Source organism: Python bivittatus, unplaced genomic scaffold, assembly GCF_059951505.1.
Source record: "Python bivittatus isolate LINGU-HERP-01145 unplaced genomic scaffold, Pbiv_v1 ctg000000_np1212, whole genome shotgun sequence".
Classification (NCBI taxonomy): Eukaryota; Metazoa; Chordata; class Lepidosauria; order Squamata; family Pythonidae; genus Python; species Python bivittatus.
Window position 1 is genome coordinate 6,508,486 of NW_028277028.1, and position 13,086 is coordinate 6,521,571.

General features: G+C 38.1%; 1 protein-coding gene across 1 annotated transcript in view; it reads left to right on the forward strand.

Moving 5' to 3' along the window:
* The window catches only part of MARCHF10 (membrane associated ring-CH-type finger 10), a 75,494-nt gene that overhangs the window by 15,875 nt on the left and 46,533 nt on the right, over positions 1-13,086 (forward strand). The window contains exons 3-5 of the mRNA XM_025170072.2: positions 5,048-5,153; positions 5,403-5,555; positions 9,582-9,759. Coding sequence (XP_025025840.1) covers positions 5,067-5,153; positions 5,403-5,555; positions 9,582-9,759 — 418 coding nt within the window. The 5' untranslated portion in view covers positions 5,048-5,066. The remainder of the gene's footprint in view (positions 1-5,047; positions 5,154-5,402; positions 5,556-9,581; positions 9,760-13,086) is intronic.

Here is a 13,086-nt window from a genome sequence, read left to right on the forward strand (position 1 = left end):
CTGAATGGAAATGATCAGTTGCTGATTCATAACATTTCCTTTTAGATTCTGGATTATACAAAGATTGTTTAAATTGAGAGGCCATGGGAGATCAAAAAATTGGGAAACAGCCCTATCAAGTTCATTTGACTATTTTATTTGGGAACTACCAAGAGCACCCATATCACACTATATAAGGATGGTCTGCCCACCATTTGATTTTAAGCAGGCTGTAGAGAATCTTCCCTAGTAGGCTGTTCTTCCTGTACGTCTCACTGAGCTCTGGAACTCAGAGGTGAGAAAGCACTGGAGGAAATTGCCCTTGATTAGCCTCTCTCTGTGTGCCAGTCCTGCAAGTTACCAAGCAACTCTAGGAGAAGAAGCAAAAGAATAGTCACCTAGACCAGTGATAGCAAAAGACAAGAAATGACTGTGTCCAAACACAGGTACATTCTTGTGTTTGGGCCTATGCTGTGGAAATAAGAACAGTGAAGCAGTCCTACTTTTTGCTCATGTTGCGTCCATGGAATTTCATCCAAAAGTCTTGCTCAAGGTTACCTACAACTCATTGAGCAAGGACAGGGTGGATTGCTAGATGTTTTGTGGATACCATCTCTCACATTTGTTCTGAACTATACAGAGCAGAATCCAATGAGATGACTGGGGCAATACCTTTTGAAGTTATCTGGGATTCATAACATGTGAAGTCTAAGGAATGGATAGGATTTTCTATAGAATGAGCTCTGCTACTTGAGGCTGGATCCATCTTCCTCCTGGCTTTTTTGGGTAGCTAGGATATCTGCATGTGGTTGGATTTGGAATATGGTTAATGCTTCTTTGGGGAGGATGTGGTATCTGCCACTCTGAAGTAAGGGGTGATGCAAATTTTTAGGAAAAAGTTTGAAGAAAGTAGTGCAGCAATAGCTGTAAAGGGAGGAAGATGGATGCATGTAAAACCCCAAAACCATAACCTTCCCTTTTAGGTTAAATAGAAAGGTTTAAATCAATATATATTTTACTTGATGGCTATTTCTTTCCTTCCTTCAATGCCAGCAATTTTACAAGTGTTAATCAGAGAATGGGAAGTATTATGAGAGTTTACAGGGGCAGGGGGGAGAAATGCTTGCAGAAGCTTACTTACATGTCTGGAGTGTTTTTGACAAGCTGGAATGGAGCCTGTCTTTTCAACTACAGGCTATCTTTACCCAACATGAATAAAAGCTTCCTAAGAACTCCCTTTGCTGTTGAGACATAGGCATCGTGCAATAATGTCCAGCTAGTCAAACCTCTTTCCCTCCTCCTACAATCACTTGCAAGACCAAATACAGGTAGTCCTTAAGTTATGACCACAGTTGGGACCGGAATTTCCATCACTAAGTGATGCTGTCATAAAGCGAGATGCTATGTGACCACATCGCTTAGCGACCACAGTCCCAGTTGCTGTCATTAACTGAGAATTGTGGGTCGTTTAGGAGTACCCACCCCAAATCCAAGCCATTCCAGGCTTGGTCCCTCCCAGCCCCGAGCCTCAGTAAGGTACTGCCTCCAACTCCCCCACTGCCACCATCTCCCTCCCATCTCTGCCCTTCTGGCCACCCTGCACCCTGCCTTGTGGGGTGACAAGCAGCCCCAGAACTGTGCAGCCCTGGGGCTGCTTGCCGTGCCTTGGAAAGCCACAGCTGCTCCAGCCCAATCCCAGCCACAGTTGCCCTCCCACCCTGCACGCCAAGACTCCTGCTGCCCCGCCCTCCGCCACCCCAGCTGACCTTCGCCATCTTCTTGCTCCAGAAAGCCCCTTTGCAAAAAGCTCCTGGAGCACAGCATGCCAAAGTGCCCCTTTGCAAAAAGCTCCTGGGTGGGGCTGGGCTGGGCTTTTGCTTCACACTGTGAAAAAAAAAAAAGCCAAAAGCTCAGCCCAGCCCCACCCAGGAGCTTTTTCAAAGGGGCTTTTTGAGTAAGAAGATGATGGTCAGCTGGGAGGGTGGAGCGCAGGGCAGCAGGGGGCCAAGAGGGCATAGATGGGGGGAGATAGGCAAGGAGGGGGGAGTTGAAGTGCCCCTGCGGTCATAAGTGTGGGTGGGCTGCCAGTCACCCAAATTTTGATCACATGACTGCAAGGGCGCTGCAACAGCCATAATTGTGGGCACTGGACGTAAGTCACTTTTTCAGCATGTTCGTAACTTTGAACTGTCACTGAACAAATCATCATAAGTCAAGGACTTCCTACAATGCCATAGCGGGGGAAAACTGCAACAGAAAAAGTAAGTCTCCAGCCAAGAATTACTTCCCACTAAAAAGGGTCAGGAACTCTTTCTATTTGGACCTAAATAGGATTGATTAATACTTGATCAGCATGAACAACTCCTAATATTGCCTTAGTTTCTAATTCTTAAGCATCTTTTACTATAAACAAGGATGAAAAAGAAGATTCTTTAAGGGTAGATCGAGATTAAGCCCCAAAGGCATCATATAGGGAATATTGGAAAGTTAGTAAAAGACTTTATTTAGAAAGATATTCTTCTATGAAGATAAAATTATGAAAATAATAAGAAAAGCATAAATTTAAAAAGTCATAAGAGGCAGGGATATACATAATAGTTATCAGGTTTGATTAACAGTGACTCATCCTCATCACCTTGGTTGGGCTGAAGTTTTTTTACATTTATTATGCAGTTATTTTTAATTAGTATTTTGAATTAATGGAGTACTGAGTCATTAGCTATTATTGGCTGTAAAACTATCCAGAGTCTTGGGATGAACTGGTATTTAAATCAGCACAGTAAGAAAATAATAACAGGACAGATGTACATATTTGGGAAATTGTGGGATACAGATAGGCTAGCATCAACATATTAGCTAATTCTAATGAGAATTAGATAATTTTTGGCTCAGAGTTTTGAGGACATCCATTTCTCTTGACCAAGCTTTCTGGTAATTATGATCCACTTGCCATGATATTTTTTTTGTCTATTTTCTTCTAAATCTTTGGAATGAAGATAATAATTGTGGGCTTACAGTTCAGAGCAAATTATTGAAATAGAACTGAATCCTGGAAATTTCCTCAATGTAACTTCTTGCAACATGGAGAAGAACCAGAAAATATGCATGAGTGCTTTGGGATTTTGATTTGTCCTGGGTCTCTAAGCTTGAATATGCCACCAAAACTCTCTCAAGATGTATTATATTTTGGGTTGGATTTCCACCCAATTGAAATAAGAATCTAATGGCAATGTTCTAAAGAAAATAACACTGGCTCACTAAGTTAGGAGATGTTTTTATAGCCAAATATATTGGATATTAAATATGAAGGAAAAGGAGATACAACTTCTGAAGATCACCATTCATCTTTTGACAATCTAAATTGTGGGAAAAGCTGGAGGCCTCCTCAGTTTACCAATGTCAACTTCATTCAATACGTATACTACATGAAGGGATACAAGTTGTAACCCCCAGGACCATCTCACCAGTGCCACTGAAACTGAGAAAGGCATCAAGCAAGGCTGCATATTGGCCCCACTCTTATTCAGTTTCTGTATCAACTCCATGGTGGGCCATCTCCACAACACAGACTTTCACTCCCCAAAACTTGCTGGAAGACACATCTCTGTTCTATTCTATGCAGATGGTGTGGCAATACTGTCAAGAACACCTATTGGTCTTAAAGGAGCACTGAGAGGAGTAGCACAATACTGCTAGAATTCAATTATAAGAAAACCAAAATCATGACATTTTCCAGAAGGCCCAAGAGCCATTCCTGAAGTATAGATGGCCCAAGATTAAGCATGTCTCCTGTTTCCAGTATCTGGGAGTAGTCCTTCATTTTGCTGGCAGCAGGAAAGCCTATGGGGACTATGTTGCTGAAAATGCAAAGGAGCTCATCTGCCATCTTTAAATTCCTTAAGACAATAGATGGCCACTACATACCTGTATCTCTCAAATTATTTGAAGCCAAGCCAATAATACAACTTCTCTATGGAACTCAGCTGGGCCCCTTCTCCAATTTTGCACCATTAGAACTTCTACAATCCAAATTTTTAAGATCAGTCCTTCAAGTCCTTAATTGTATCTCTAATGCCCCCCTGTGACTAGAGACAGGCTTCATGAGAGTGGAGGCTAGAGTGTGAATGACCATACTCAACTGTTGACTCAAACTGACCTTTTCCCCTTGGCCTTGCACCATTAATTATGAGTGATAATTGTCAATCCACATGGAAACAGGCAGTGGCAAGTAAAATCTCATCCTTGCACTTCTCTCTTGGTCTTCTACTCAGCATGGGATATGATCAGGCCAAAGCACTTATTAAACAGTGTGTAGCAGACAAAGAGCACAGATCTAGCCAAAACCCCAAACTTTTTTGCCAGTGAATCCAACAGGTACTCTGCCTCCCCTATGGCATAACTAAAGTTGAAGTATCTAAAAACAGAAGGGCCTTTACTCTGGCACAATATCATGCCCTCTCAAGTGTCCTTGAAGCAGATACAGGAAGATTCCTTACCCAGAGAGACAATGCCCCTGTGACTCTGGACACACAGAAACAACACAGCATGTGTTTCTCCAGTGCCTGTACTACAGAGACATTTGTACTAGTTTCATCTCACCATTACTGCATAAATACCCAGGGTGCACAGGACAATTATACACCACCCTGTTGCTTTCAGATACCAACCATGCTACAACATACAATGTTGCCAGGTTCTGTGCAGCAGTGCTCAAAATTTGTTGGATGATGACCTGTGCTATAAACTAGATGTAATGAGCACCTAGTCTGCCATATTAGAGTGCTTTGTAACTTGATAGATACAGTCTTCTACATACTAACCTTTTATGCTTCCCTGTACCCATCTAATGCTCCTACCCCTTCTTTTAGATTCTTGCTTTTTATAAATACTTATAGTTTTTAATTTATGTATCTTTTATATTTTCTAGCTTTTCATAATTTTTTTTAGATTTAGATTTTTATTTTTACTCTTGATGTATCCTTTATGCTTTTTAAATGACTGTACCCCACCTTCTTTATGCTGGTCTATGACCATAATAAAGATTTGATTTGAATCTATTTTTATAAAGGTTTTCCTGAAGTATTGCCATGTATGAAGCAAAGGAAAGACAGAAGTTTATCAGTGATGCTCAGTACCTAAGAGAGATGCAGCACAAGATGGATTCAGAGTATCAGGTAGTAAATTATAATTCAGTGTCTTGATTTTCTTATGAAGAACATGAACCAGAAAGTAATCTTCCCCAACTAACTGTGTTAGCTGGGGACACTAGGAGGTATTCTTCAACAAATCTGGAGAGCTTCTGATTGGGGAAGGTTGACAGAGAGTGTTAGGGATGTGTGGCCATATTCTATTAGCTGCATTTTTGTTTGAATGCAAATCTCCACATAAAACTCAGTTAAAATAGACATATGCTTTATTATTAGGCTTGCCTGAGAAAACAAGAGCAGATTAAAGATCAATCTGATAAGAAACGAGAACACAATAGACAAGAACTGAGACAGACAAGTTTATCATCTATCTCTCCTGTGCGTAGATATGAAAGGCCATGGATTTCAAGACTTCCTGTTAATAGACAGGTAAGTGTTTGCTAACTTTAGAGGTCAAGTAGACAAGAAAAATATTCTGATAATGACTCTCAGTTCAAGCAAGCTTTAAAAATTCATAATCCTAGTGGGTTAGCTAATAGTCTTCTTTTTTAATCCTAGAGCACAACAGTTAACATTACATCTTAGAATTATTGTGAAGGCCGCATACCATAAATCTTGAGGAAGCAGTTTTCTTTTTCAATTTAATAAACACTTCATTCCCTTTAAACCTTGTAACATTCTTACATTGAATTGGAGCTGAGACGCAGCAGCAGCAGAGGATGAGAAGAAATAACAGTAATAAAAACTTTTTGGAAAATATTACTCAGCCATTTCTTTGTGAAATTTACTAAAGTAGAGACCATTCCGTTTTCTAGGAGTATTGCTAGCGGTGTATCTTCTGTTCACTGAAAATAAGACTGACAGAATAAGGAAAGAAAAGGAAATATAGTTAAATCCACCATTCACTATACCTCTCCATATCATTCTATCCTTGCTTGCATGATATTTGTATACTGCTTCATGGATAGTCTTTAGTTCTTCAGTCATCTCCCCTGTGTCTCTTTTGGAGGTTCTTATCAATTCTATCAAACCACAACTTTTTTGGCCTTGCCCTTCCTCTCAACCCATCCACTTTTCATATGTGTGTGTCTGGGTGTATGTACTGTATGTACTGTATGTATATACGTATACACACACACACAGACACATACATATTCACAAATTCAGTCTCCTTGCATGACCAAACCACCTCAGTATACTTCTTTCGTGCTGATAGCTAATTTTTGTATTCAGCACTTATTCTTGACCCTATCTCTTCTTGTTTACCATACACACTACTTAAGAGCTCCATTGTGACAGCATTCAACTTAGCTTTAAGGTTCTCTTGACATACTGCAACTCAAACTTCCCTATTATAAACTGGGTAGAAACACACTTTTGTAAAAAGATATATTTTGGTTCATTCTTTATAATAGATCACATACATATAACAGAAAAAGGAAAAACAACTACAATCCTGAGTTATTCTATTGCTTTATATTTGTACTTTGGACACATCTGCTAGCTCTACATATTTGACCTATTCATTTTGCATACAGTGTTATCTAGTTGTAGAACCTGAAATCTTCCTCATAATAAGTTAAGTACTTCCTTTATCAATCCATGTCATATTATTTTATTCAATCATTCACCTGTGGAGATTCACTTAGTTTGTGCATGGGTGTTTTGCAGTGCATAAAAATCCCTTACCTCCACCATTCTCACTGCCTCCTCCTTGCCATGAAGAAGTCTTGAAGCTGTCCTGTACTCTGGATCTCCTGCTGGATTAGGGTAGAGGCAGGCCACTAGCCTAATTCTGAGAAATTGTGGAGAAAGGTACCTCTCAATCACAAAGCCCTTTTTGGGTTTGTTACTGACTAAACCACTGGGGAAATTATGAAGTTCCTTCTGAGAAAGAAGGAAAGGCTATTTTCATTCAGGCTTGCCTGAGGACCGCACTAGGCTAGGCTTTGAAAGCATGTCAAGAGCTGCACTCCAGAAGTGAGTGAGGTCAGGACTTGAAGTACTAGTGAAAAGCATTTTATCTCTTGTTCCATTTTTGCCTGTCATAGTGTTAAAATTTCATATCCACAAAATTTTTGCCCTCTGGATATTTGGTGTGTTTTTGTTTATGACATGGATACTTAAATTAACAGAAGTAACTTTCAAACCATTGATCAATCACCTAAACCCTAACCAAAAAGTACAAGCACACACCTTTGTCCTTAACACCTTGGGCCCTTTTATAGATGATTCTTTGTACTTTGTACTGCAGTGCACCTGAATTGTAATGTTACAAAACTACTTGTGAGAAGTTTTGTAACATCTCGCAAATCGAATTGTGAGATTCAATTAAGAAAGGCTTTATTTTATTTAAAATAAGTTTTGCATGAATTAGAATTCTAAGTTTCTTTCAAGACATTTTAGAAAATAATTTTGCCATTTTTTGGGTTGTATTATTTTTTGGTAAGTTAAAATATCAAGCAGTAGTCTAAGGTGGAAGATTCAGCTTTAAAACTTACCTGGCTGCTTCTTTCCAGTCATATGGCAATCTCAACTTAGTCTGTCAGCTTTTAGGAGATGTTATCCAATAATAGAGAGCTAGTGGTAATTATTGAAATCAACACTATTACCTTTTATGTAAATAGGAATGATAATAGCTTTGTTGAAGCTTGTTGAAGGTAATGGGGATTTTTCCTGAGCAGTTAATCAAAAAGAAAAGGTTAGCCCAAAAGACATTAGACAATGTTGGTCTCTAAGATTTCTGTTGGAATCCCACTGAGACCAGGTGTATTTCCTGAACGAAATTACTAAATAAGATCTTTGATTTCAGTTTGGCTAACTAGAAGCTAATTAGGAATTGTAGCCATAATAAGAAGAATATTGTTATTTTAAAAGAAAACTGTTGGATTATTAACTATTACCTAAAAATTATCCTCCCAGACATTTTGGAATGCAGCATTTGACAGCTGTCTGAAGGGCAAGAAAGGCCATCAGTTGCCAACTGACAAATAACCCTATTATTCTTAATATCCCAGAGTTCCAGTCTTAATCTGATTTTCTGGGATGTTGACATGATGAACAGCTATGCAAAAATACATTTTAAACATTCATTTATTTTGAATGCTTTTATGTCACTTCAGTCATCTGACTCTAAGTGTCTGGCTGTAATAAGGAAGGGAGGGAAGGAGGATCATTGGATTCACTGACTAATCTATCTGCCTTCAAATTAGAGTAATTCTTATAATACCACTGCCATTGGCTGCCCAAATTCAGCATTAGCAAGTGAAAAGTTTATTCATTTATTCTTATTTTTTTAATTTAAATTTATTAGCTACCCAATTCCAGTGAACCTGGGAGATTAGAAAGATTCTTATTTGTACCTTTCATTCTAGTATATTATGGGTAGGTGGAGTTCTGTTTTTCCAAATCTCACTCTGATCCTAACTGTCTTGTTCTGACAGATATTAATTGGTACGCATGTCCTCCAAGCTTCTTGTTAAACAATGTACCTGTTTAAGAGAGTAAGAGTAGAGAGATATGAACACCAAAAAAGCTCCAGTGACAGTCCTTTGTGGAATGAACTTCTAAAAATAAAGAGTTCAAGTAGGAATATTGATAGGAGTAAATGTTTTTTAACATGTAGTTGTTGTTGAAATATACTTGGATATCTTCTGGATTAGGGTAGAGGCTTTCCATCTTTTTAAGTTTATTTGGAACTTTGAAAATATGTCATAAACTTTCTTACAACATGGCTGGCATAGAGGAGGTGGTTAGTTAGAAAACATTTACTTAATAGATGGCAAAGATTATCAGGTTACTCTACATTTTCAAATTATCTGGGATGTCTGATGTGGGTCTTCTGGGCTGTGTCTGGGATGTTTTCTATCATCTTAGCATACCTTTATTTCTGGGCAGGCAGGCACACTTCTAAATAAACACTGGGTTACAGCTGCCACCATATTTATTTTCTAAGAATGCTTCTGGTATCTACATGAGTTCTAAAAACATTCTTGGAAATTAAGCTGATGCTGTATTAGCTTTTCATTGTAGCATGCTACATTCCAATTTAATTTTTTTTTCTTAATAATTTTTTTAAAAATCAAGTGGGGTTTAGTCTCATGAGGCCCAGTGGAGGTATCAGTGGATGACATGTTTGGATTCCATATTGGAGACTGAGGCATTTGGGCTGCAGCAGAATTTCCAACTCAGTTTCATAAGCAAAGATGAAAAAGAATTTTGAGTCGAATTATTTGTAAAGCTATTAATATCTGTTGTAGAGGTGGCAGGAGGAAATTTCCTCATTTGAGGAAAAGAAGCTTAATTTTTCCAGCTATAATCCTGATTGAAAGAGTTGCATTTGCATCAATGAAAATTAAACATAAGAGAGGAAGTAATTCTCCCTGAGGTAAAAACATATGAGCTGTTAAAATTAATTTTTACTGTTAATATTTAATTATTTTTTCAAATTACCAGACCTCGTCTGATGAAACTTCTGGAAGTGATCCAAAATCCAGTGTAAAATCTCATGGGAATAAATCAGAAGCTAAATTTCCTGCCATTGATAAAACATCTGTTAAGCAGAAGCAAAAACCAAACACAAGCATGAAAAAAAATGAAAAAAGTGGATCTGGCCCCAAAAAAGATACACAAGGTACGTATAGAAAAAGATTCAGGAAAATAAATTGTAATGCACAGGATTGGAACTGATGAGATTTTCAGATTAAGGGATTCTGGGAAAGAAGGTTTGCAAGGAATAAGTTCTTAGGCCTTTAATCAAAGGAGGCAGTTACTCTCATAATCAGATAATAGGCTGGAATATGTTTAAGAACAAGGAAACAGGAAGCTATAATATGGCTGAGCTAGAAACTGAGTTATGTAACACGCAAAAGAGTTGAGAAGCAACCCATGTTGTATTAAAAGAATCTTTGGATAAGAAGCAGTTATAAAGACTATTATCCTGGAGAAAACAGTCATGTATTCACTCCTTAAAAAGCTCTTGTTGAACTGTGATAAATGTATAAATACTGCCCTTCTTATTGTAGAGTGTGCAATCTTTTTTAGAATGAGGATCTGAAAAAACTTTTTCAGATGGAAAAATATTAAATGCATAAACTGAATGTAATTATTCCCCATGTATTTAATAATTTTCCCATTCTGTCACTATATGTAATAGTATGTGGAAAAGACCTTGGGAGATTGGGCTGAGAGACGCTGCCTAGGAAACAGTCAGATAAGAGACAGCATAGCCCTCAGATGGATAGTGGGCAGGGCAAGAGGCTCAGAAGAGACCCACTCTAGTTTCTCGGGCTGTAAAGGAGATGGGGGAGAATTGTAGTCTCAGACTTGCAAGATTCTGTTAATGTAGCCTTACAATAAAGTAAAATTAACTCATCTGGTCATGTTTCTTGTCTGGTCTACCTAGTAAGGTTGACACTGTAACAATTCTAATCTGGTGACAAAGTTTGGAGAGTTTTTGCATGCTCCATGCATGAATTTGGGTGGTGTGAGTCCAGGGGATCTTTGATTATACAGACTTATTCTTACAACTTTTCTCTGACTAATAGCAATGCTCCAAAAACTGTTGCAGACCAGGACAGATTTGATTTGATTACATTTACACTAAATGTAAATTTAAATATAGTTAATATGATTACTCTGCATATATGCATTTGATATTTTTATCCTTATATCACATTCAGCTTTACAATTTGGTAACAACAGTGGGAGTTTTATCACAACTACACCTAAGACTTTTGATGCATGTGGCTCTAGAGCCAAGTCTTTGACATCATCCTTCACCAAAGGCTCCTGAGCAAATTCACCTCCCAAGGGATAAGAGATCAGGTGCTTTCTTGAATTAGCAACTGGTTAAAAAACAGAAACCGGGGGGGGGGGACATGATGAGGAATATAACATCATGTATGACATATCTATTTCTTCCTCTCTCTCAGTGTTAGAATTTGAGATCATCTACTGAAAATACATTCAGGGAGATTCAGGACTATGGAAAGAAATCCTTTTTTACACAGTTAAACTATAGAATTAGTTATCAGTACATAGTTGTAAATTGCAGCCAATTTGGATGGCTTAAAAGGGGATTGGACAGGTTCATAGAGGATGGTTTATCTGAAGCTACTAATAGGGATGACCATTCATTCTAAAACTCTTAAACAGTACGTCTTACATACCAGCTGCTGGGAAGCAGTGTCAGATTCAGGTGAATAGACAATGCACCTCTTCCCAAAAGCCCACTTTAAAGTTATGCTTTGGGGGGTCAGAGCATCCTGTGGATTAGCCACACAGTAAACAACTTATTTCATGTGAGAAGCTTGCTATGGGATTCAATGGGCTTTATTGCAACTTTTTTTCATTATATGGGTTAGTTAATGTCCACACTAAAGAAAAATCATGAGCCAAAGTTCATTTGTGAACAGAAAGAACATTTACTGCTTTAGTGAGAACCTAACAAAAAGAATGAAACATACTCCAAAAAAGAAAAATATTGAAATTATATACAAAATAGTGATTAGCAAGCTTTGATACCAAATACCAATATTGTATACAAATTCTAAGCCTTTGAATTTCAATCTAATCCCACACCTATATGCACTAAATTTTATCCAAATAAGCACAACTGCAGCTGTCATGCTTTTCTGTGTGTGCTTCTTTCTTTCTGTGTTTATGCACAGGTGTGTCTTTTTGTCTTAGTGGGCATTAACTGACAAGTGCCATTTGCCGGGTCTGCAGAAAGTGATAGTAGGATGAGAATGCCTTCTAGCTGGCTGTTTTCCCAAAATGATTTCAGAGGTGTGGTTCCCCCCAGGGGTTCTTACCTTATTATAAAAAATACATAGGAGAGTTCTTTGTTGAAAACAGGCACACCCAGAGGCACCATTGGTGCCAGCAAAGATGACATCTAGGTGTGGCTGATGCAACCAAGATGCCTAGTGAATTGTCTTTTGACTATAATTTCCTAACAGTGACAGTACAAGACGTTATCACCCTTCAGTCTAGACTTCTGTTTTTCCTAAATACATTTAACGACAGTGTGATACAGAAAACTGGACTACATGGCTTTATAGTCTGATGGAGCAGGACTTTTCCTAATTCTTAAGTTGATCTGCTTTGACAAGAAACCTTAAGAAAAGAAAACAATATATGTTGAAACAAGTATCTTTCTTTCATCTTTATTACAGCCATGAGGCCAGAAGTCAAATACAAATGTGCATGTGAGTGCATGCACACACACACACACACACACATTACATATGTATCTATAACTATTAAAAGATAAAATAAAAAATATTAATAAAGTTCTTAAATCACAAGGAAAGATGGATGGTACATATGGAAGCACAAAATTGAACAGTCTAGGAGGATATATATGGATCCTGGTTGGACAAAAAAGCAACAAATAGAAGTCATGTTTTCTACTGGGGAATTTCTTCAGGATAGGATAGATAAAACTCATCCAGGATTCTCTGCAGAGAGAGAGTAAAAAAGAAGCATATGGCTCGGGGACATATGTGCTGCTATAAGATGGTATTTTTGTAGTACCCTAGCAAATTGGCAGAGGGCAATGTATCCAACGTGACCAAAGGCTTGATAAATTTCAGAAATGTGATGGAGGAGAAGTAAAAGCTGGCACATACCCTTTTGGAAAAATCCCTGTAAGGCTGGAACCAGACTTAGAGTGATTTGAAAATCAGTGTCCCAGATATGTTACTTAAGAACATTCTGGTGTTTTCATAGCTTAATGGGTAGAGGGTTTCTAAAGAGAATCCTAGGGAATGGAGTTTGCTAATAACTGTTTTTAACCAGGCTGATTTAAAAAGTGGTCTATAAAAACCAGTGGGTCCAAACCCACTGGAAGAAAATTAACTTTAGCCATAGGTTAAAGAAGTATACCAACCTCTAGCATCCACAGAGACCATCTCTAAACATAAAGGAGCATTCTTACTATATCTTGGAATTGCAA